This window comes from Castanea sativa, chromosome 3, assembly GCF_040712315.1.
Source record: "Castanea sativa cultivar Marrone di Chiusa Pesio chromosome 3, ASM4071231v1".
Taxonomy (NCBI): domain Eukaryota; kingdom Viridiplantae; phylum Streptophyta; class Magnoliopsida; order Fagales; family Fagaceae; genus Castanea; species Castanea sativa.
This window is the reverse complement of record NC_134015.1, coordinates 50,699,779-50,720,909: the sequence shown is the minus strand read 5'-3', so window position 1 is coordinate 50,720,909 and position 21,131 is coordinate 50,699,779. Positions and strand designations below refer to the sequence as shown.

The following is a 21,131-nucleotide window of genomic DNA, read 5'->3' as shown; positions in this document are numbered from 1 at the left end:
CCACTCAAACCTCCGACCCATCTCCCTAAATGGATCGCCCGGGTCCGCGCCACGCCACCCAACCCAACCCAGCCTAGGATCCGAATCCAGATTCGGCGGCAGAGGAGGAGGAGGGGGACGAGAGGACTGTTGGAGCGAAGGAGCAACGAAGACTCTAATCGAAGCGTGGGAAGAACATCCAATGCAAGAACTGTCAAAACGACGACGAAGGAAGTCGCTGATGTCGTCAACAACCGTCAAAACAACGTCAAGCCACGTAAGACCGACATCCACTGTAAGAACCAACATCGAATTCTAACTCAAAGGGAAATGGATTTGATGTTTGTATGGAGGATTTGATTTTTTATGTGATGTTCTGGGTTTGCTAGAGATTGAGGGTTGGGTTTGTATTCTTTGTGTTTTGAATCTTTGAAGGTCTTTATATTTTGTAGATCTGTGCCTTTTGATTTTGGGTGTTTCATGTTGGTATATTATTGATTTTGAGGAAGAACTCATAATGACTAGGAAGAACATAATATAAATTTTTTTTAATTTAATTTCTTTTTTAAACAATTTCTTTTTAATTTTTTTATTTAGTTAAAATAAATAAATAAATTTTTTAATTTATAAGCTAACGTGACATTTTTAATATTATTTTATTGACTATGTCAGCATGTAATGTGCCAACAGTAGATGTCGTTTGTCATATCTGCAATTTTTGTTAAGTGAGTAATGGTAAGGACCAAAATGAAATGTGTTAATTAATTTATGGACTAAAAGTGGTGAAATGAAAATGTAAGAACCAAAATAGAAATGACCCCAAAATATAGAGACCAAAAGTTTATTTACACTAAAAAAAAAATAAAAAAAAAAAAGGCAGCACGCCTAAGGACTGCTAACTTGCGCGGGTGAGTAGGTTTGAAACGTCCAAAAAGAAGAGCTGGAGTGACACGTGTCGCTTTCTTTTTTATGATTTTGACTCGGCGGAGCCACCGGACAGAGAAAATCTTCCTTACCATTATTTTGACGAAAAAAAAAAAAATCATTTAATTATTAATTAATTAATTAATTCTTCTAATAAAACACACACTGTGTGTATTTCATTTCAAAGAAACATCGCTATCCCACATTTCATTTCGCATTTCAAAAAAGTTTCATTTTCATTTCATTTTCTTTCTTTTGTGGCTGCCTCCATTTCCCTCTTCTTTTTCTCATTCACATAAATACGATTTTCATTTAATTTCTCCAATTTTTTTTTTCTCATTTTTTTTTTCTCTTCCACCAAAAGATAGAGAGAGAAACTCTGAGAGAGAGAGAGAGAGAGAGAGAGTAGAGCGAGGAATGCTCGAAAGGTCGAGACTCAACCGATCTCCAAAACGATTCGTTTCATTCGTTTCATCCGAAACCCTAACCCTAACCCTATCGCTTCACAGATCGATGGTTTCGATGACGAATCTTCGATTCGATTGAAGAAAATATTTTGAATCTCGGAGATCGGTGTGACCTTCGCGGTATTGATTTTGATTTCGATCGGTGAAATCGGCGATCTAGGCGGTGCGGATCTGACCGGAGAGAGAGAGAGAGAGAGAAAGAGAGAGAGTGACTGACTGACTGACTGAAAAAGACACGAAACGATGCCGTCGCACGCGGATCTGGACCGTCAGATCGAGCATCTGATGGAGTGCAAGCCGTTGGCGGAGGCGGAAGTGAAAACGCTTTGCGATCAGGCGAGGGCGATTCTCGTCGAGGAGTGGAACGTACAGCCGGTGAAGTGTCCGGTGACAGTTTGCGGTGATATCCACGGCCAGTTCTACGATCTCATCGAGCTCTTTCGGATAGGAGGAAATGCTCCCGATACCAATTATCTCTTTATGGGCGACTATGTAGGTCAGTATGACACAGTTTTTAGCTTCTTTTTTTTTCCAATTTTGCTTTAGATGCGTTTAATTTATTTGGTTTTTTCAAAAAAAAAATTTTGAAAAATTGTGCTTTTTAGCTATTGAAATTTTGAGGAAGAAATGCCTTAGACCTGTTTGTGGTTGAATATAAACATATATTTATGTATAATTATTTGTTGTGTGTGTGTGTGTATATATATATATATTTATTTATTTAAGTAATTAGATTTAAATTTATATGTTAAATTTTGTATAAGAGCATTTGATGATCAATCTCAATTTGTTGAATTGGTGAGTAATGGATCTCAGTTGTTTCATTTTTTTAATTGTTTGATTATTTGAAGAGTTTTTCATGCAAGATGTTAGTGCAGTTTTTTAAGTATTCAAGGCTGTAATTGGGCACCATTTTTTTTTCTAATGATTGGTTTATGGAAATTTTATAGTTCGGTTCGTGTTTTATCTTCAAGATCTGTAAAAATTCCAATGATGATACTGTGAAGAGTTTGTACTGAAAGTGCATTTTGTGGGTTAATAATATATGTGCAAGAGGCTAAAGCTATGCTCTGCTTAGCTCATATTAGGGATGAATTGCATGTGCAACAAATGAGCAATATGGGTTAGGTCCGAGAATTCTAAGACATTCAATTTGTTTTGTCTAGAGAATGAGGGAGACACTTTAATTTATTTTGGCTTGTACATACTTCCCATGTTTTTGCTTCTTTATTTTAGTTGGTGCTAAATGTTGGTCTGTTAATTAAGAAACAACATATTCATAAAATATAAAATAAGTGTAGTTGAAATGAGAATGTTAAGATGGGTAAGTGAAAATACATGGAAAGATTGGATTCAAAATGGGGAAATTCCCTTAAAGATAAGGGCGATTCATATTGTTGAGAAGATGAGGTAGAGTCACTTGAGATGGTTTGATTATATTCAGAGGAGAGCAATTAATGCACTGGTCAGAAAAATGAGTCGATTCAAGATGAGAAAAGAAAAAAGGGTAGAGGAAGACCAAAAATGATATTGGTAGAACCATAGAAGTAATAGAGAATATTGCTCCGGATAAAATAGAATGGTGGAAAAGAATATACGTGGATAACTTTGATTAATTTGTTGAGGATTCATAGGCGACCATAACAAATTTGCGACTAAGGCTTAGTTGTTGTTGTTGTTGTTGGTGGTGGTTCAATAATTCATGAAGGATGAATCGTTTCCCTTTACTTATCCAAAACCTCCCTGCCCCCCAAAAAAGAACGGGTAAAATGTCGTTTATAAAACCATTGGGTGATACTGATAGATGAATTGGAATAGTGCTTGTAGAGGATCAAGTGAAGATTCATGTGTTAATAGCAGCATAATTTTCTGTACTGTTGCAAAGCCAGTCTTTGTTTTTATAACAAGTAATGTATTCAAGAAGTAGGATGAGGGGTTTCTGTTTTGGAGGTATTCAATCTTGGTTTTTATTGATGTCCAACTAATGACTAAATTTCAAAGAATAGATGATTTGTTTTCAGTTGAAGGTGAAGAGGACAATATCATTATTGAGATAATATGCTGGATTGTGTTACCATGTCATGTGTTTTTCTGTGGAAATATATTGCCCCCTACTTTTACCCTCTTTTAATGTTGCCATCTTAATTCTCTATTTTATTTTTTTTTCATTACTTAACAAGCTCCAAAAAGGCTATTCTTGTCTTTGTTAGCGAAGTCCATGTGATATGAGTTGCAAATTTGCTATACCTGTTTGAAATGTTATATTTATGTGCTAGTATTTCTTATTCTCTTGGTTACATGTATGCAGATCGTGGATACTACTCAGTTGAGACTGTCACACTTTTGGTGGCTCTGAAAGTTCGTTATAGAGATAGGATCACAATTCTTAGAGGGAATCATGAGAGCCGGCAAATAACTCAAGTGTAAGACATGTTCTTCTTGGTTTTTTTTTTTTTTTTTGTAATGAATTTAGATCAAATGAAGTTGTATACTGGTCAAAGCACAAGTCACTGTGTTGATAAATCTTCCTAACTGAGTACAAGAGAGAGTTGTTGGATATTGTTGGCCCTGTCCAATAAAAACTCGATATAGGTAAGAGATATAGTTAGGCTCCATCTCTCTCACATACACACACACTAATCAATTTTGTAGAATTTTCCCCTTATTTCTTTATTCATTGTTTTTGTTTTCACCTTCTCAGGTATGGTTTTTATGATGAATGCTTGAGAAAATATGGAAATGCGAATGTGTGGAAGTTCTTCACTGATTTATTTGATTATCTACCCCTTACAGCCCTTATTGAGAGTCAGGTTTGAGTTAGATATGTTGCTGATAGTTTATTTGATTGTATTCATGACATCTTCTGACGTCCATTATCATTGTAGATCTTCTGTTTGCATGGAGGTCTTTCACCATCTTTGGATACATTGGATAATGTTCGAGCCTTGGACCGTATACAGGAGGTATGTGTATCATTGCATGTTAACATTTTCTCTTACACTTGGCTAACGTTTTCAAGTGTTCATTATACGCATTGGAGTAAAATTTTTTAGCAAAATATTTTAGAATGCAGTATTGATACTTTCTGAATACTGATATTTATTTAACTTTTAAATCTATACTTTATATGTATGCAATGTTATATTGATGGTATGCATTCCTGTTTTATTTTCTATGAGTGCTTACACTACAGAAGTGTTTTTGTCGATATTGTCCAGTTTTCCTCCTCTTGTTAAAAGCAACATCTGCCAGGCTTTCAAATTGGCATCCAATTTCCGTCTTCTTCCTTTTTCCTTATGATAATCATATACATGCATGACAGTCATTTAGAATTGGAATATATATCCATTGTTTTCTAAATGTTAATGTACAAGGTTTTTGGTTACTCTGTACTTCATGACACCTCTGTATGTGCATGATCAGGTTCCACATGAAGGACCAATGTGTGACCTCTTATGGTCTGATCCTGATGACCGATGTGGGTGGGGGATATCACCTCGTGGTGCTGGTTATACATTTGGACAGGATATAGCTGCTCAGTTTAACCATACCAATGGACTCTCACTGATTTCAAGAGCCCATCAGCTTGTCATGGAAGGGTACAATTGGTGTCAGGTGTGTGTGAACCCATGAATTATAAATTTTCTTTGAAAATTGGGGAAAAAAAGAAAGGGGATGTTTGTACTCGAACTTTTTTCTACTGCATATTTGTTAACTTTCATATCTACTTGTTTTCTAGGATAAGAATGTGGTGACTGTATTTAGTGCTCCAAACTATTGTTACCGTTGTGGGAATATGGCTGCTATACTGGAGATTGGGGAGAATATGGACCAGAATTTTCTGCAGTTTGATCCAGCCCCTCGGCAAATTGAGCCTGACACCACACGCAAGACTCCCGATTATTTTTTGTAATTTTCATATATCTGTCTGATGCTTGTAATTCCCTATTTTTCTGCTTGTTATTGTAGATGTGTCTTTAAAAAGAGGAGTTTTGTTGTTTTTTAAGTTGAGGGTTATCATCAACATGATTCTTTTGTTTGGCGTTTGTCCTGCTGCTGCTTTGTTGATTTCCTCGAGAAACTCATAGGAAAACTTACAAAAGGCCACCAAAAGGCCTGTTTTTCTTGTATATTTTCGGGAGGAGGAAGCGGCAATAACATGGTATATCTTGTTCTGTAATTTTGCAATTTTAAGGTAGAGAGCAGATTTCTCGACACAGTTGTATTTTATTTCAGAGTTCCTGAGGTGACAATCAAACAGCATAAAATGTTTACAATTTTGCAAAGAAGTAGAAGAATGTTTTATAGGTCCAAGGTTCTTAGGTATTTGCTTTAAAAAGTTATTTGACCCAAACGTTTTCTAGTCGGATTTTATCCAATTTTTTGATGAACTTGGACCCAAACGTTTCCTAGTAAATTCTCTGGATTTTATCCAATTTTTTGATGAACTTGGATTTTATCCAATTTTTAACACTGAAGAGTGCAAGTGTCATTGGATGCTTGGATTTGTGTCATTTGACGGTAGGCCAGTGCTCTTTCGGGGCGCAACATGAGAGGTTATAGCTTATAGGTGAATTATATGTCATTGTTTATTTATGGTTTTATATAGACGCAACATGATGTTTGAGATGGATTTATAATAGGAATTGGCTGGACAAGATTTAAATAAGTATTTCCTTTTTGTTAATAATAATAATAATAATTATTATTATTATTATTATATGTGGTACGGCATAAACGTGCACAACAATCATCAAACATCTGGTATGGGAGTCTTCATGGCTGTACTCATTATTGGTTGGACATTTTATATGCTAATTGCAAAGTTGCAAACTAGTAATTCTTCCAAACTGGGTTAGGTGGCCCAATATAAACTTGACATGTGTCCTAGTACATATGACCAATTTTAGCAAGTTAACCCTTTTGGCCTTTTCTCTCTGTCAACTACCCCCGACAGCAAAATCCCATTCTTTCTCTTCGTTGATCCTCTTACCCTATTTCGTCTCCATTGGTCCCACCTCAATTGTTGCTACGGTCTCATTTTCACTCTGCCCATGCATGATTACTTATTGAATCATCTTTTGTAGATTTTGAGTTGTGATTGACTTATTGAATAAATTAATATATATATATATATATATATATATATATATATATATATATAATGCCAACAACTTTTTATCTTATACAACCCAGTAGATTCAGTCCCTCACTATCTGACCTCCCCTTACAAAATCACCAAAATTTTCAATTTTCAACAACACCCATTTACAATCTGTGAGTGCATTTTAAAAACCACCCCAAATCTCCAACTCTCACTATCAATCGAGTTCCTTTGGTTGATGGAGTTCCTTTGAAATCAACCAAAGCTTTAATTTTGAACACACACCCATTTGCAATCTCACTCTCCAACTAAATTTTCAAACAACCGTCACCTCACCGCTGCCCCAATCCTGTCCACTCACTTTCCCTCTCTGTCAGTGAAACCCTCCACCTCCACCCCTTCATTCCAATCTCCAACTCTCCTTAAAATCATCTGATTTGCACAAATAGTCCTGCCTCAAAAGCTTCTCTTATGTGAGTTGTTCTTGCTGCGCTTTGGGGCTTGGCAAGAGGACACGTGAGAGTAAGTAGTGTGGGGAGAAAGGACCGAGATTGTTTCTGTGTCATCTTGGATTGGGGTTTGGTCGGATGGGTTATGTGGGTCTTAAACTTGAAGCTCTTGTTTAAGGAATTGGGGATTCTAGTGTTAGTTGGGGTGAGATCAGAGATTCTAGGTTTTATTATTTAACTCCACTCTCCTAAACTCTGGCCTCTTCCTTCATATCCTAAACCGTATTACCTATGGATGGCTAACTTCTGGTTATTGTACACATTGTTTTACAAGGGCCTGAGTCTATCTCAATGACCTACTCCTGCACTTACTCTTGTTTTTTTGCAAAATTCGCATCCATCAAACTTGTTCCCAAATGATTTTTTTTCAGATACCCCAAACATTGCACATTATAATACGTATTTGGCTAGCATCTACACACTTGGAAGCCATAAACACATGAGCAGAGAGGCCAATCAACATATCCCTCGCTGCCCAGCAGATCAGGATTGAAAATTTTGCCTTGAACTGCAAAAAAAAAGGTGCATGTGGACCACGTGTAAATATGGCTAAATATATTACAGAAGAAAAAATCAAAGGAAAAATTATCATTTAGGTATAGGAAATTGGGAAAAAAATAAAGAGGAACAAGCAGCGGGCAGCATATAGTGAACACTTGGTTTGATTCTTTCTAAAATCAATAGCCTAACATAACTCAGTTACTGTTACAAATTGGCTTCAAACGAAGCAACTCTTCATACCCACAGTTTTCTGAATCAAAACCTAGAGTTGGTCTGGATCCTCCCTGCTCCAAAAGTAGTCATGGAAATGGTCCGCTTTCTTCTGAAGTATATAATTGAACTGCTAATGAGCAACAAACACAACACAATCCCCTGTCCAGAGTGGCAAAGAAAATACGAGTCAACACATAAATAATCATGTTCTTCCCTTTTTTACAATGCAAGTAAAAACACAAATAAGGTTAACTGAGCTTGTATTTGATCTCCAACGCATGAAATGCGCTGTTTAAAATGTTAACTTATGGAATTCAAGAGGCCCTAGATATCTCATCCAAGAGATTATGCTGACCTTACATGACTTCTCACAAGAAGTCAAGAACTTCAAGAACTTTCATGTCTTTTCTATGTTTGCCTTTTTATAGTCAACACTCTTTGCTCAAGTAACTTATTTCATCAAAACAATCACAGCTATAATAAAAACATGAATCACAATTCAGATGCTCGTGATGCATACAAGTTCAAAGTGAAGAAACATAATATTAATCAATGCCTAAAAGGTTAAAACAAAAGACCAGGGGATTATAAAGTGCACATTCTGTTTGAAATCAAAAGATTGACACTAGTAGGCCACAACCAAATAGACCCATAGCATCGTCAAATTGGTCACATTCCAATAGGACACTACCCTTTAAGCTGTCTATATGTAGTTCAAAGTAAAAGAAAAATCCCCTACTTCCTATATTACATGGTTTTATTCTTGTTAAAAGTAATCAAGCGTATGAACTAATCAACCAATACAATACTACAAGAAAAGAGGGATGACAAAAGATAATGGCACATACCTCAAACCCAAGCACTGACAACTTCTCTTCATTAACTGGTGGTAAGCAGCTTCTATAAGTAATATAAGCTTGTGGTCCACTCTCTGGTGTTGATGGATCCTCCAATAAACTTCTATGTTTCATTGAAGTAGTGAGTTCTCCAGCACCAAGAGATTCTGCAAGTAATATTTCATTGCTGTGAGAGATTTCCAGAGTAGATCGACTGTTCCGAGAGCTTTTCCCTTCCCCATTCCCATTTTTTGAATTATCTTTAATTTCTACACATTTCAAAGGGATACGATAGCCAGTCTCACTGCATCGATATTTCTCATCAGTCTGCATAAAAATAAATATATTTTTTTTGATAAATAACGTAAGAGTATTATTAATAATAATAAAGGAATTGCCAAACCGAGTACATAGGGGATGTACTAATGATGCAGAAATCATGAAACAAGAGAACAACGGTCAAGAAAAATAGAGAAGGAAGAAAAGGAAAAATGAGAAAAAACCACACTCCATTCGAAGAGAGTGTGTAAGAAATAAGACTTAATCTCCAACAAAGAGCGTTCGCAACCCTCAAAACTTCTAGCATTCCTCTCTCGCCAAATGCACCAACTCAAGCAGTGAGGTACCAACTTCCAAATATCAATGTGACGATGTCTCGCAAACTTTCCTTGCCAAGCCTCAAACACCTCAAGAACAGTACGAGGCATAACCCACTGAATACCAAACAAGCAGAAAACCGAGACCACGGCTCCCAAGCTATGGTGCAATGAAGTAGAAGATGATCCACCGACTCCCCACACCTCTTACACATAAAGCACCGGTCAAGCACAATCACTCGTCTTTTACGAAGATTATGCATTGTTAAGATCTTACCTAAGGAAGCGAGACCAAGAAAAGAAGGCTACCCTTGGAGGAGCCTTCGATTGCCATATCATTTTCCATGGAAAGGAGACAGGAATATGAGGATAGAAGGAGCTGTAATAATCTCTAACCTCAAATCCTGTATTCCTTGCAGACTTCCAACAAACCTTATACGGGTCCAAACCCTCTCGCGACGAGGAGTAGAGTAGCCCCATAAACCGATCAAAGGCTTCTTCTTCCCAATCTTGTGGAGGACGACGAAATAGCACATTCCAGTGAAACCTCAATGACAGACCACCCCATAACTTCAGCCACCGAGGAGTCCTTGGACCTACTAATACAATAAAGCTCGGAAAGGCCTCTTGGAGAGTACAATCCCCACACCACACATGCTTCCAAAATTTCACTCTAGTACCTTCCCCCACATCATAAACCGGGGAGTTTAGAGAAGTTCAACCAGCCACTTCTAATATATCTCCACAAGCTTACCCCATAGGGACTTGTCACTTTCTTCGAACACCAACCACCCCGAATATTCCCATATTTTGCCTCTATAACCCTCCTCCAAAACGCATCAGTCTCGGTTCCATACCTCCACAACCATTTACCTAGTAAGGCGAAATTAAAATTACCCTTGTCTTATACCCAACCCCCCATCTGCAAAGGCCTACAAACCTTGGCCCAATTAACTAAATGCATTTTAGGTTCACCACCAATCCCATCCCACAAAAAGTCTCTCTGTAATTTCTCCATACGCTTGGCCACCTTCCCAGGTAAAGGAAGTAAGGAAAGAAAGTATGTAGGTAAAGACGATAATGAGCTTTTAATGAGTGTCACCTTACCCCCTTTAGATAAATACATTCTCTTCCAACTTTGCTAATCTCCTCTCCATTCTCTCAAGAATCGGGTTCCAAGCAGATAAATCCTTAAATTTTGCACCTAAAGGAAGGCCCAAATATTTCAAGGGCGAGAGAAGGCGCCCACACCCCAACAAACCAACCAAATCCTCCAAATTGGATACGCCACCAACAGGTACCAGCTCAGATTTCCCTAAGTTAATACGAAGCCCAGACACCTCCTCAAATCTAGCAAGAATCGCCCTCAAATTAGCAATCTGAGAAGGTTCAGCATCCCACAAAATCAAAGTGTCATCTGCAAATAGAAGGTGAGACACCATCAGCGACGGACCAGCCGTATTGCCCACGAAAAAGCACGAGAATTGCCCGAGTGGAGGCGGCCACATCCAACATACGACTTAATGCCTCCATCACAATATCAAACAACAATGGGGATAAAGGATCCCCTTGCCGAAGCCCCCTAGAACTTCCAAAGAAATCAGTTGGGCTACCATTGATTAAAATGGAAAACTTTACAGTTGAAATGCAATACCTTATCCAATTTCTCCATTTTTCTGAGAAACCACACCGCTGTAGCATATACAATAAAAAATCCCAACTCACATGATCATATGCCTTCTCCACATCCAACTTACAAAGCACACCCGGAACTCCTGACTTCAATCTACTATCAATACATTCAGAAGCAATCAAGACGGAATCCAAAATCTGTCTGCCCTTCACAAAAGCATTTTGTGAACACGAGATAATTCCATGCGCCACCCTACGAAGCCTATTAGCCAAAACCTTAGAAATAATCTTATACACCCCACCAACTAAGTGATAGGCCGATAATCCTTTACCTCCACGGCATCCACTTTCTTAGGAATAAGGGCTAAGAATGAAGCATTAAGACTCTTCTCAAACACCTTTGCTGAGTATGGAAATTGTGGAATACGGACCATAATTTCGGTTTTCAAGACACCCTGACAAGATTGAAAGAATGCCATGGAAAAGCCATCCGGGCAGTGCCTTATCACCATTAAAGTCATGGATCACCTCGAACACCTCATCTTCCTCAAAAGGCCTATCTAGCCAACTCGCATCTTCCACCGAGATGCTAGAAAAGTCCACATCATCTAAGACCGGTACGTGAGCCACATCCTCGAAAGTAAAGCCGCCTATAGAATTGAGAGATACAATTTGCTATAGCGAGCGAGGTCAAAGACAACACCCCGTCCACCATAAGCCTATCAATAGAATTAACCCTCTGTGAGAATTAGCTATACGATGGAAGAACTTAGTATTCTTGTCTCTCTTCCACGACACAAAGAACTCTAGATTGCCTCCAACAAATTTCTTCCAACGGTAGCTTTCTCTAAGTCTTCACGAATTCTTCCCATATCCACCCTTTCCTCCGCTGATAATCCCTGATTCTCCTCCCTACTCTCTAGAACACTAAGTTCCTTCCACAAGTTTCTAATCCGAACATCCACATGACCAAACCCCTCCACATTTCATCTTTTCAAGTCATTTTTAAGGAGCTTTAATTTATTAGCCAAAATAAAACTCGGCGCACCATGAACCTGATAGGAATCCCACCATGACCGTACCCTATCCACAAAACCTTCATCCTTTAGCCACATATTCTCAAATCTAAATGGCATACTCCCTCTGCGAAAAGATCCACCCTCAAGGACAATTGGAAAATGATCGAGCACAATTTAGACGGCCGCCTTTGAGAAACCGTTGGAAATTGGGGTATCCTCCCAATCTGCGGAAAACAAAAATCGTCCACTAGCCTTCGAAGCAGCTTCCCTAGAATTAGACCAAGTGAAGGTACCTCCTTGCAGTGGCAAATCAATAAGACCCTGTTCTGAGATGAAGTTAGAAAAATCCCTCATAGCAGTAGTGAAAGAAGTAGACCCCAATCGTTCAGAAGGGAATCTAACCACATAAAAGTCACCACCCACACACCATGGGACGCTCCACCAGCTATTCAAGCCACAAAGTTCCTCCCATAATAATCTCCTATCTCGGTATAAATTAGGCCCATAAACACCCGTAAACGCCCATACAAACTGATCTGACACACTTGTAAACTTACAAGAAACCGAAAATCTCCCCACTGCTTCCTCCATTTTATTCACTACCCGAGTGTCCCACATCACTAACACACCACCAGAAGCACCACATGAACCTAAATAAGACCAATCAACATGATGTCCACCCCACAAGCTACGAATCACGGCTCTATTAATCAGCCCCATTTTGGTTTCTTGAAGACAAACCACATCTGGCCCCCATTTCCTAATCAAGTTTCTAACCCTGAGCCTTTTATCCTGCTCATTCAACCCTCTAACGTTCCAAGAAATAATCTTCACCTTCATTGATAAGACACAACCGCCCTCTCAGAACTTGCACCCCTAACTTTATTTGTATCAGACTCAACATTTAAAGATGACAGCAAATTCTTCAGCTCCCTCTGACCTTTCTGTCCGGACTTAACCAACATCTTCTGACCACCCACCACAAGTTTCTGCCTTTCTTTTTTCCTGGCCTCTATGGCTAATAACAGACCTGTAATCTGCTCCTCAAAACCTTCCAGTGAAGTTCCCACAGATTTCTTGAAAGCCTTTATCCTATTGGTTACCCATTGCGATAGATGGCAATTATCCACACACTCCTTACACCCAATCTCCTTCAATGGACTAGACTCCAACTCCAACGGCCCTTCAGTAGCCAAAGGAACCACAACTAAAGGCTCATCACCTCCCTCACAAGACCTCAACCTTACATCAGACTCCCACAGCTCACTCACTGTCCCAGGAACCACAGTCAAGGAATCCACTAACCCCTCACTCTCATCTGCCCAATTAACCCTCTTCCCTTCATTTGTACAAGAAACATTACTTGGTACACCCTCTCCCTCTAAACTTGAGCAAACTGACATACACTCTGGAGAACGGTATAGTGACAGTGGGAGCACTAATTGCCGACCATCACGCATTTGTAATATCCAATCTTTGGAATTACCCCAAGACTTATCCAAGTCTCCAATCAAGTCCGAAATAGATGGGCCAGGTAATGGAACTCCCACAAGGTCAGAAAGAACCGAACCTTCAAAACGCATGAAATCCTCATCCCCTTCCTCTGATGCCACTGAAGAAGACAAAGACACCAGCTCCGACACTATCGGATCTTCCAGATTCATTACCTGTTCCGATATCATGACCGATGACACCTCCGGCACCAATCTCGACTCACACTGCGTACTGGTCATCGACACCTGTTCGTGGGAGACTTGGGCCACCGCCGCCGGACCTGTCGGCTCAGTGGGAGGCGGCGCTAGTCGCTTCGAACTAGCCTGAGCAACGGCATGTTCAAACTCCGTCACCGCTACATCAAACGGTACCGTCGACAACATCTTAGGTTGCTCCGAGGTGGTGGTTAGAGCCATCGGAGCCTTCGGCGTCATCGCAACTTGCTCCGATATCTTGGGTGTGAGCACCGAGACCTTCGACGACGTTGCGGGAAGCTCCGATGCGATGGGTTTGGCCGTTGAGCACCTAACCTCCTTCGGGACAGTGATCTCAGTACTACCTGAGCTTGTTGTAAACCCATTCTGATCAGAGGACTCCAGAGCCCGTGGGCCACTATGAGAACTTTCTCCAATCTCAAAGACAGCTGGGCTTATCAGACCCAGGCCCAAACTAATGTCTTTATTACCCAACAAGGCTGAGGCATTCCTCTTGGATGGGCTCAAACCCACTACGTTATTAGTATCAGCCTTCCTTGGTACCCATCTGCCAGTTTGTTGACCACCCTTAACAGCATCCCAAGATACCCGCCTCTTCCCATATTCATTCACACTCACTGTCAGCCCTCTCCCCAGCCAACGTCCCTTCCTAAAATCACGCAACTTTCCAAACTCAACCATTTTTGAATTCAAACTAATCTTCAAAGGATTCTTGCAATTAATTCCTTCCGGGATTTTCTCCTCACTATTATTCTTGCCATTAATATCACCTACTCCACCCTCACCACCACCCACGGCTGCCTGATGAAAACTACCAGCATGAGTTTCAGAAACTACAACCTGAGTGTGAGATTTGTCACCTGGAAACTCCTCATTATTCATCACGAAGCCAGCCTTAATCTTATCTTTGTTAAAGGGGCCGCTTGATCATATTTCAACCTTGCTCGCGCTGGATCTCTAACAACATCCACAAATGACACAGGTAGGATGATGTATTAGTCTATGCTTAATTCTATACGGTACTAAATTCAACCAACCCAACTAATATTGAGCATGTTCAAAAATCCTGATTAATTCAATCCCAAAAGTTCTCCATCCTTGTTGTTATTTACCGGCTGGAATAATGATATTTCGCCGCCGCCCACCAACCTTAAGCTCACATCCGATACAAAGCCCAAAAGAATTGGACCCCCGTTGCAAAGTGTACGCAGTAGCACCTTCCCTAAGAGTGAAGAATTGCTTAGAGCTAGCCCCAATCACAATGTGTTCCAGATTCCGCAAAGTCCAAAGCGCTGCACCCTTGCCCATAAACACCGATTGCATATGGTATTTGCCCCGTTCAAAGATCTTAAGGGAGAAAACATTACCTCCTTCCTCAACCACGAACTGAAACAACTTAGATTCAATAAAGAAACTACGGAATCCCCCCATAAAAAAAAAAAAAAAAGAAGGAAAGTGGAGTGCTGAGCGGCGTATATACAATGCATTATACAATTTTTTTTAACAGTTCAATGGTTGGGGGAGGGGGACTTTGAACCCTAAATGTCTCCATTGGAAATAAAAGAAGTGTCAGATAAGCCACAAGGCTCTTTAAAATTGTACAAGGGTATTAACAGGAATCGAGCCTTTCTTTTTTTCTTTTTAATAATTCGATAGTTACAATGGGTAGAGGGGATTTGAACCCTAGATGTCTCCATTGGAAACACTAGGTTGTGCATAGTTAATATTATACAAATTGAGAACCAATACATGGTTGCTGCCATTAGGAATGGTGGTTGATGTGGAAGCAATTGGGGTAATATTGACTGCTGTGAGCATGATCTACCGTTTTCTTATTTAATGCATCCTTTAGTTTCATCTTACCAGGCAACATCAGTTCTGAAGTGGTAATAGAAAGTTGGAAACAAGATAAAGCCATTGAAAAACAGACCATTCTCCATAGAGGGAACCCAAAGCACACTAACGAACATACCTTACATCTCTCCTCCACATCCTGGTAGCAGTGGTAGTAAGGTCATAGGGCCTACTTTTGGGTGAGGATGAAAATAAATATTTGCATCTTGTGAATTGCTATTTAACCCGAATCCTACTAGAGTTGGGAGTGTGTAATGCAGGAAGCACTTGAAAATATTAATTTTAATTGTCTTATTTTGTATTGGAGTAAATTGAATTTTGTTTTAGGTATTAGTAGTTAAATAGGTTTACTAGTATTTTTATTTTCCTAGAGGTTCTCTCTTGATTGGTGCCAACTTCAAGCAAGGCTAGGGACCAACTTCTAGGTTTATATATCCTTTAGTGTTTTGTTCTTCTGTGTTGTTGTTGCATTATTTTGGTTTTGTCCTACAAATTGTTTTTTATTAGAGCCATGTTTCGATCCTAGTTTTTCCCAGCACCACTAGTTTGGAGGTTCTCTCTTGCTCGATGCTGACTCCAAGCAAGCCTAGGTACTAAGTTCTAGGTTACATATCCTTTAGCTTTCTGTTCTTCAGTGTTGTTTTTGCATTGTTTTGGTTTTGTCCTACATCAAATTTGGTATTTAGAGCCATGTTTCGATCCTAGTTTTGTCTTGCATCACTAGTGTGGGTCTAGAATCGAATGTTCCAAGCAAGTATATAGCAAAAATGTTTCATTTCATTTATAATGAAGTAGCAGAAAGTGGTTCAATTTTCATAGGGGTATCCAATCCAACTGTGCCATTATTCTTAGCCATTTCACTACAATCCCATTTCAAAAAATTCCCAACTGCAACTACACTCACCATACCACTCAATTGTTCTTAGTTTTGCCAAAATCCCATAAGCAAAACCCAAATTGATCCCGGATATATAACAAAATTTCATCAAATCTGACACCATTCTAAACTGGGTATTCCTTAAATAAGCATAAATTTGATTAAAACCAACAAATATGCACCACATATATCAATAATTACGATAATGAATGAAAACCCAATATTTCAAATTTGTTGAAAAGGCCAAAAAATCAAACCTTTTCGGAATAAAGGCAGGAAATACAAGGACCAGAAGGAGAGCATTCAAAGGAAACGTTGCTTCCTTTAGGGGTTTCTATGAAACTCAGCAGACCTCTGCGCCCAATTCCTTTCTCTATTTCTTCACTTCCACAAACTCTGCACAAAAAAATCAAATTCAAAATTTAAAATTTGGAACTTCAATTACACTGGATCAAATAAAGTATACAGATCAACACCAATAATATATATATATATATATATATCCAGAGAGAAATGGTTTTGGTGATTAAGTTTACGTTTGGAACAATAGGGTTTGCCCAGTGATTGAAAGGAAGAAGAAGAAGAGGAGAGAAAGTGGTGAACTTGGAGTCATTATTTGTTACGGGTTCTGCTTCTGCATCTGCTGGTTCTGGGCTTTACTTATTTTCTGGATTTTCAATTCGAAGACTATGTTTTTTTTGGAATTGTATTATTCGAGTTTTTTTTTTTTTTTTTTTCTCGAAATAATTTTAGTCGCCTATGGCAGAGCGAGCGGGGATGAGTTTAGACTTTTTAAGACTCACCTCATTCTGGCCCACCTTACTTTATGTTGATAAGGGTTAAATTATTAAATTGTAAATTTTTCATATCTTAGGTGGCGTTTGCCGTTTGGTACGGGGTAATGTTTTAGGATTCCTAGGAATGTTTAAAGATTGTCATGTTTGGTTGCAAATTACGCTAGGGAATCAGATGCTAGGAGAATCCTTAAACCCCTCTCAGTAGGAATGTGGATTCCCTTTAAAACAGGTGGGAATTCAGATTTCCAAACTTAAAAGAAATTGTATTTTTTATAAATTGACAATTTTAACCATTTTTCCTTATCATTTAAGCAATTAAGATAAACTATAAAACAAATTATCAATATCTTCTCTCTTGTCTTTATCTTTTCCCGCCAAAACAACATAAACAGGATAAATAACTCTGCTAATAGTTATTTTTGTATTATTCTTGTCATTTTGAAATGTTATATCATAGTTTTAATGAATGTGTTACTAATTGATAGTTTATATAATGTTTTTTATCTATCTATTTAGAGTAAGATATTTTTTTAAAGGACTAATTAATAGTTTATATATATTTTTTCATTATTTATTTAAAGGAAGATTTTTTTTTTTTAATGGGCTTGGTACTTCACATTCAAATCTAAGGACAAAATAGGAAAAACAAATAATTCATTTAAGATTCCTAGGAATACACCAAACATTATCATCTCACATTCCTAGGAATCTCCCAATCACATTTCTAGGAATCTAGATGCCAGGAGTAATGTGGATTCCCCGTACCAAACGCCACATAAAACTCTATAATTTAAACAAACATATTATCAACTTATCTTATTCTACCTAACGTGGTTCTCTACCTTTTTTTTCTCTCTAGCAATGTTGGAAACAAGGTACCGATTTTAACGTATTATTTTGTCTTTATTATAAACAAATTTATATACCATTGAATCATTGATTTTGTACTATGAGATTTTTATTTTTATTGTGATAGTGTCTTGTTAAACAATTGGATACCATTATTCAATATTTGCTAAAAATCAATTTGATTTGATAGTATAAATTTATTTGTAATTTCAAGTATATTTTTATTAATGAAATAAGTTTTATTAAAAAAAAATTTAATAACTATGGGCAAATCAACAAAAAGTAAAGTTTTGAGGAATGAAGCGGGGCTTCGCGCGGCTCTAATGGGTGGGGATGGGGCAAGAAAATTTTCTCCATTATGCGGGGCGGGGTGAGGATGGGGGAAAACAAAACTATGCAGAGCGGGGGTGAAGATCCCATCATTCGGCCCCGCTCCACCCCACCCCACCCCATTGCCATCCCTATACATAGACACACTTCTTTTATATCTTTCATCATGTAAAATACTATCTCAGTATTTTGGTTTTGAAATTTTACAAGTCATCGTTTATTTTTTGTTCGTAAAATATTGAAAATGTCATTATTTTCTCCTAAATTAATAAAAATGTTTTATTTCTAGTTTTTAACCTTAAATTTTACTAAATATTTGTTTTTCGTCCTAACACTATTTTAAAAAGTTCTTTTTTATTCCAATTTTTGTCTCTAAACAATTTTTAAAAAAAAACTCTTTACAAAGTTTAAGGATTAAAAAATATATTAAAGTTTAGAGATAAAGCAAAATTTTGTTAAAATTTAGGAACAAAAATAGTTTTTTTTTTTTTTTCATTTTATTTGACATCTCAAATGTTATGTAACGTACATAATTCACCTTATACAATTATACCCCAATATCAATTTGAATTCTTCATAAAATTTTAAATTACAAATAATTTTTATTTTTGCTATCTATTAATTTGAATTTCTAACCATCAATAAAGTTCACTTTCTTTTTTGTTTTCTTTTTTTGGAAGAGGATGAACTTCACTATTACTTGTGCTAATTTAATTTTAATTAATATAATTTTAAGTGATAACCTAGTGGTAGTGACACCATTAATGACATTTACGTGTGTGATATACATCTCACTTTTTTATGCACTAGTGATCAACCTAACACAAGCCACTAGTATTGGCTTGTTTTAAGCTAAGAATGGGCCTATAACGTGGGTTTCAGCTAGCTCAACTGGTAAAGTCTCTGATGGTTGAATAAGAGATCTAGGATTCAATCTCCGCCTATACCAAAAACCAATTGGTGTCCTGGTCTGATGATAAAGAGCTATCATCAGGAGCGGACGCCATAGGTTGAAACTCTCTCTCAAAAAAAAAAAAGAATGGGCCTACAACGTCAATAGAAAGCTATTCTTACTCTCATAATAACTATCAAAATTTTACTCGTACTCCTATAATAATTGCTAGAATTCTACCGAACTGGCAATTCGATGAATTACACAAAATTCTAGCTTAGTATAAAAGAAATATCGAATCTCTAAAAAAGAGAGAACTTTTTTTTTTTTTTTTTTTTTTTGTGAAACCAAAAAAGAGAGAACTTAAACTAGGGAAAGTCATCAATTTTTTAGAAAAATACTAAATCACATGATTTTTTCTATCTGAACCTTTCAATTTTTTAATGTTAATTTATATTGATAAGATAATCATACTCTCCTTCAATTTTGCACTTTTATTTACAAGCTTTTATAATTTTGCTTCTAAATTTGAATTGTAGTAAAAAAATTTCAATTCAAGTGTCCTATTTTTAGTATTTTTTTTAATATTTAAAAGAAAAAATAGAGCAGTTAACATATATTTCAATAAATTTTCTGAATAATAGTATTTTGGCTAAAATGCAAAACTGACCCTCTAACTTTCTTCAAATTTCATTTCAGTCCTCTAACTTTGCTTTCATTCATTTCAATTCTCTAAATTTCAGATTTATTCAATTAAGGTCTTTCCGTTAACTTTTGTTAAAGTTTTTTGAAAAAAAAAATTTTGGAAAATATTTTTCAATTATTAATTGAATTTTTTTAATTTAAAAAATTTGAAGAAAAATTTTTAAAATTGAAAAATTAACCAAAACATATAACAAAAGTTTATGGAAAAACCTTAATTAAATAAACTTGAAAGTTAGAGGACTAAAATGAATAAAAGCAAAGTTAGAGGACTAAAACAAAATTTGAAAAAAATTAGAGGGTCGTTTTTATATCTTACCCTAATATTTTATTAATTTCAATCTTTGGAATGGTTGTTGTAAGGACACAATTCAAATTCCCAAACTATGACTGGAAGGAAATGGGCTTGAAAGGCCTTTTTTACAATAAAATTTGTAGATGATGGGTTTACAATCTAGATTCCAAGGATGATTTAGATGACAAGGAAAAGAACGGGCTTTGGGCTCAATGGCACAAAATAAAGAACTGTTTACAAAAGTAAGACTGAAAGTTCCTCTTCGAACATAATTCGAGGATAATTTATAATAAGGTTTCCTAAAGTTTGGATACAATCATATGCTATTGGCCCTTTTTCTTCCTGAAAAAGCCTCCCCCTTTCTTCGTATGTCTTCCCTTCTATTTATACTTCTTTTCTTCTCTTCATCATCTTCCACCTCATGGTTGCAATCCTGATTTCGGATACTTGTCCCATCAATTCTTCCCTAAAGCCCGCTGGGGTTAGGGACCAAGTTCCAAGCTCCATGCTCAAGTCTCATCCTTCCATCTATGCAGTCAGCGTATCAATTACAGAGCTTTTAATGTATGGGCGGTGGTAGCAGCTTTACTTTAGATATTCTACCGCTCTTTCTATTGTCCTTCACGTGTACTGTGTATTCCCGTAGTCGTAGGATTCTTTATAACATAACCCGGGGACACTAAACTTCTCTTCCTATGTCCTCGGCTTAACAATCCGAGGACAAATCTACTCCTCGGACGTAATTGGACATTTAGATACTCCAAGATCATTTTGATGTCTTCGGATTTGGGTTTCTAGCCCAAAAGACTTCGTTGGGCCATCCTTGATAAATTACTGGGCCCAATGCCCCTACAGTTGTTTATTTATGTTTATATTAAATATAGTCCATTTTTAGTAGTTTATATATGTAATCCTTACTATATATATATATATCCATTCAATGCTCTGAGAGCTTCCCATCCCACCAAACCGCTCCTCCAAGCTTACCAAAATGAATTAGCTTTATGGCCTTTTGTTTGGCAAGTGTGGTTGCCCTCAGCCCGTTC

The 21,131-nt window shown here is 37.4% G+C and overlaps 2 protein-coding genes across 2 annotated transcripts; one reads left to right on the top strand and one right to left on the bottom strand.

Annotated features, from left to right (window-relative positions):
• The first annotated feature begins 977 nt into the window (after positions 1-977).
• On the top strand, positions 978-5,585 carry LOC142628145 (serine/threonine-protein phosphatase PP2A catalytic subunit). Its single transcript, XM_075802155.1, has 6 exons — positions 978-1,866; positions 3,679-3,793; positions 4,072-4,180; positions 4,256-4,333; positions 4,794-4,985; positions 5,110-5,585. The coding sequence occupies exons 1-6, from the start codon at positions 1,614-1,616 to the stop codon at positions 5,281-5,283; spliced, it is 921 nt and encodes a 306-aa protein (XP_075658270.1). The 5' UTR covers positions 978-1,613; the 3' UTR covers positions 5,284-5,585.
• A 1,929-nt stretch (positions 5,586-7,514) lies between these two features.
• On the bottom strand, positions 7,515-16,984 carry LOC142627164 (uncharacterized). Its single transcript, XM_075800965.1, has 4 exons — positions 16,757-16,984; positions 16,478-16,616; positions 8,546-8,860; positions 7,515-7,856 (listed from the first exon to the last, which is right to left on the bottom strand). The coding sequence occupies exons 1-4, from the start codon at positions 16,831-16,833 to the stop codon at positions 7,740-7,742; spliced, it is 648 nt and encodes a 215-aa protein (XP_075657080.1). The 5' UTR covers positions 16,834-16,984; the 3' UTR covers positions 7,515-7,739.
• Between the last annotated feature and the right edge of the window lie 4,147 nt (positions 16,985-21,131).

Excerpts from the sequence above, each read along its gene's own strand:
- LOC142627164 (XM_075800965.1), bottom strand. The coding sequence starts at position 16,833 with ATGACTCCAAGTTCACCACTTTCTCTCCTCTTCTTCTTCTTCCTTTCA. Across the intron at positions 8,861-16,477 it reads CCTGCCTTTATTCCGAAAAG|ACTGATGAGAAATATCGATG; the intron begins GTTTGATTTTTT and ends ATTTTTATGCAG. Across the intron at positions 7,857-8,545 it reads TGTCAGTGCTTGGGTTTGAG|GGGATTGTGTTGTGTTTGTT; the intron begins GTATGTGCCATT and ends CACTCTGGACAG.
- LOC142628145 (XM_075802155.1), top strand. The coding sequence starts at position 1,614 with ATGCCGTCGCACGCGGATCTGGACCGTCAGATCGAGCATCTGATGGAG. Across the intron at positions 3,794-4,071 it reads AGCCGGCAAATAACTCAAGT|GTATGGTTTTTATGATGAAT; the intron begins GTAAGACATGTT and ends TCACCTTCTCAG. Across the intron at positions 4,334-4,793 it reads CCTTGGACCGTATACAGGAG|GTTCCACATGAAGGACCAAT; the intron begins GTATGTGTATCA and ends GTGCATGATCAG.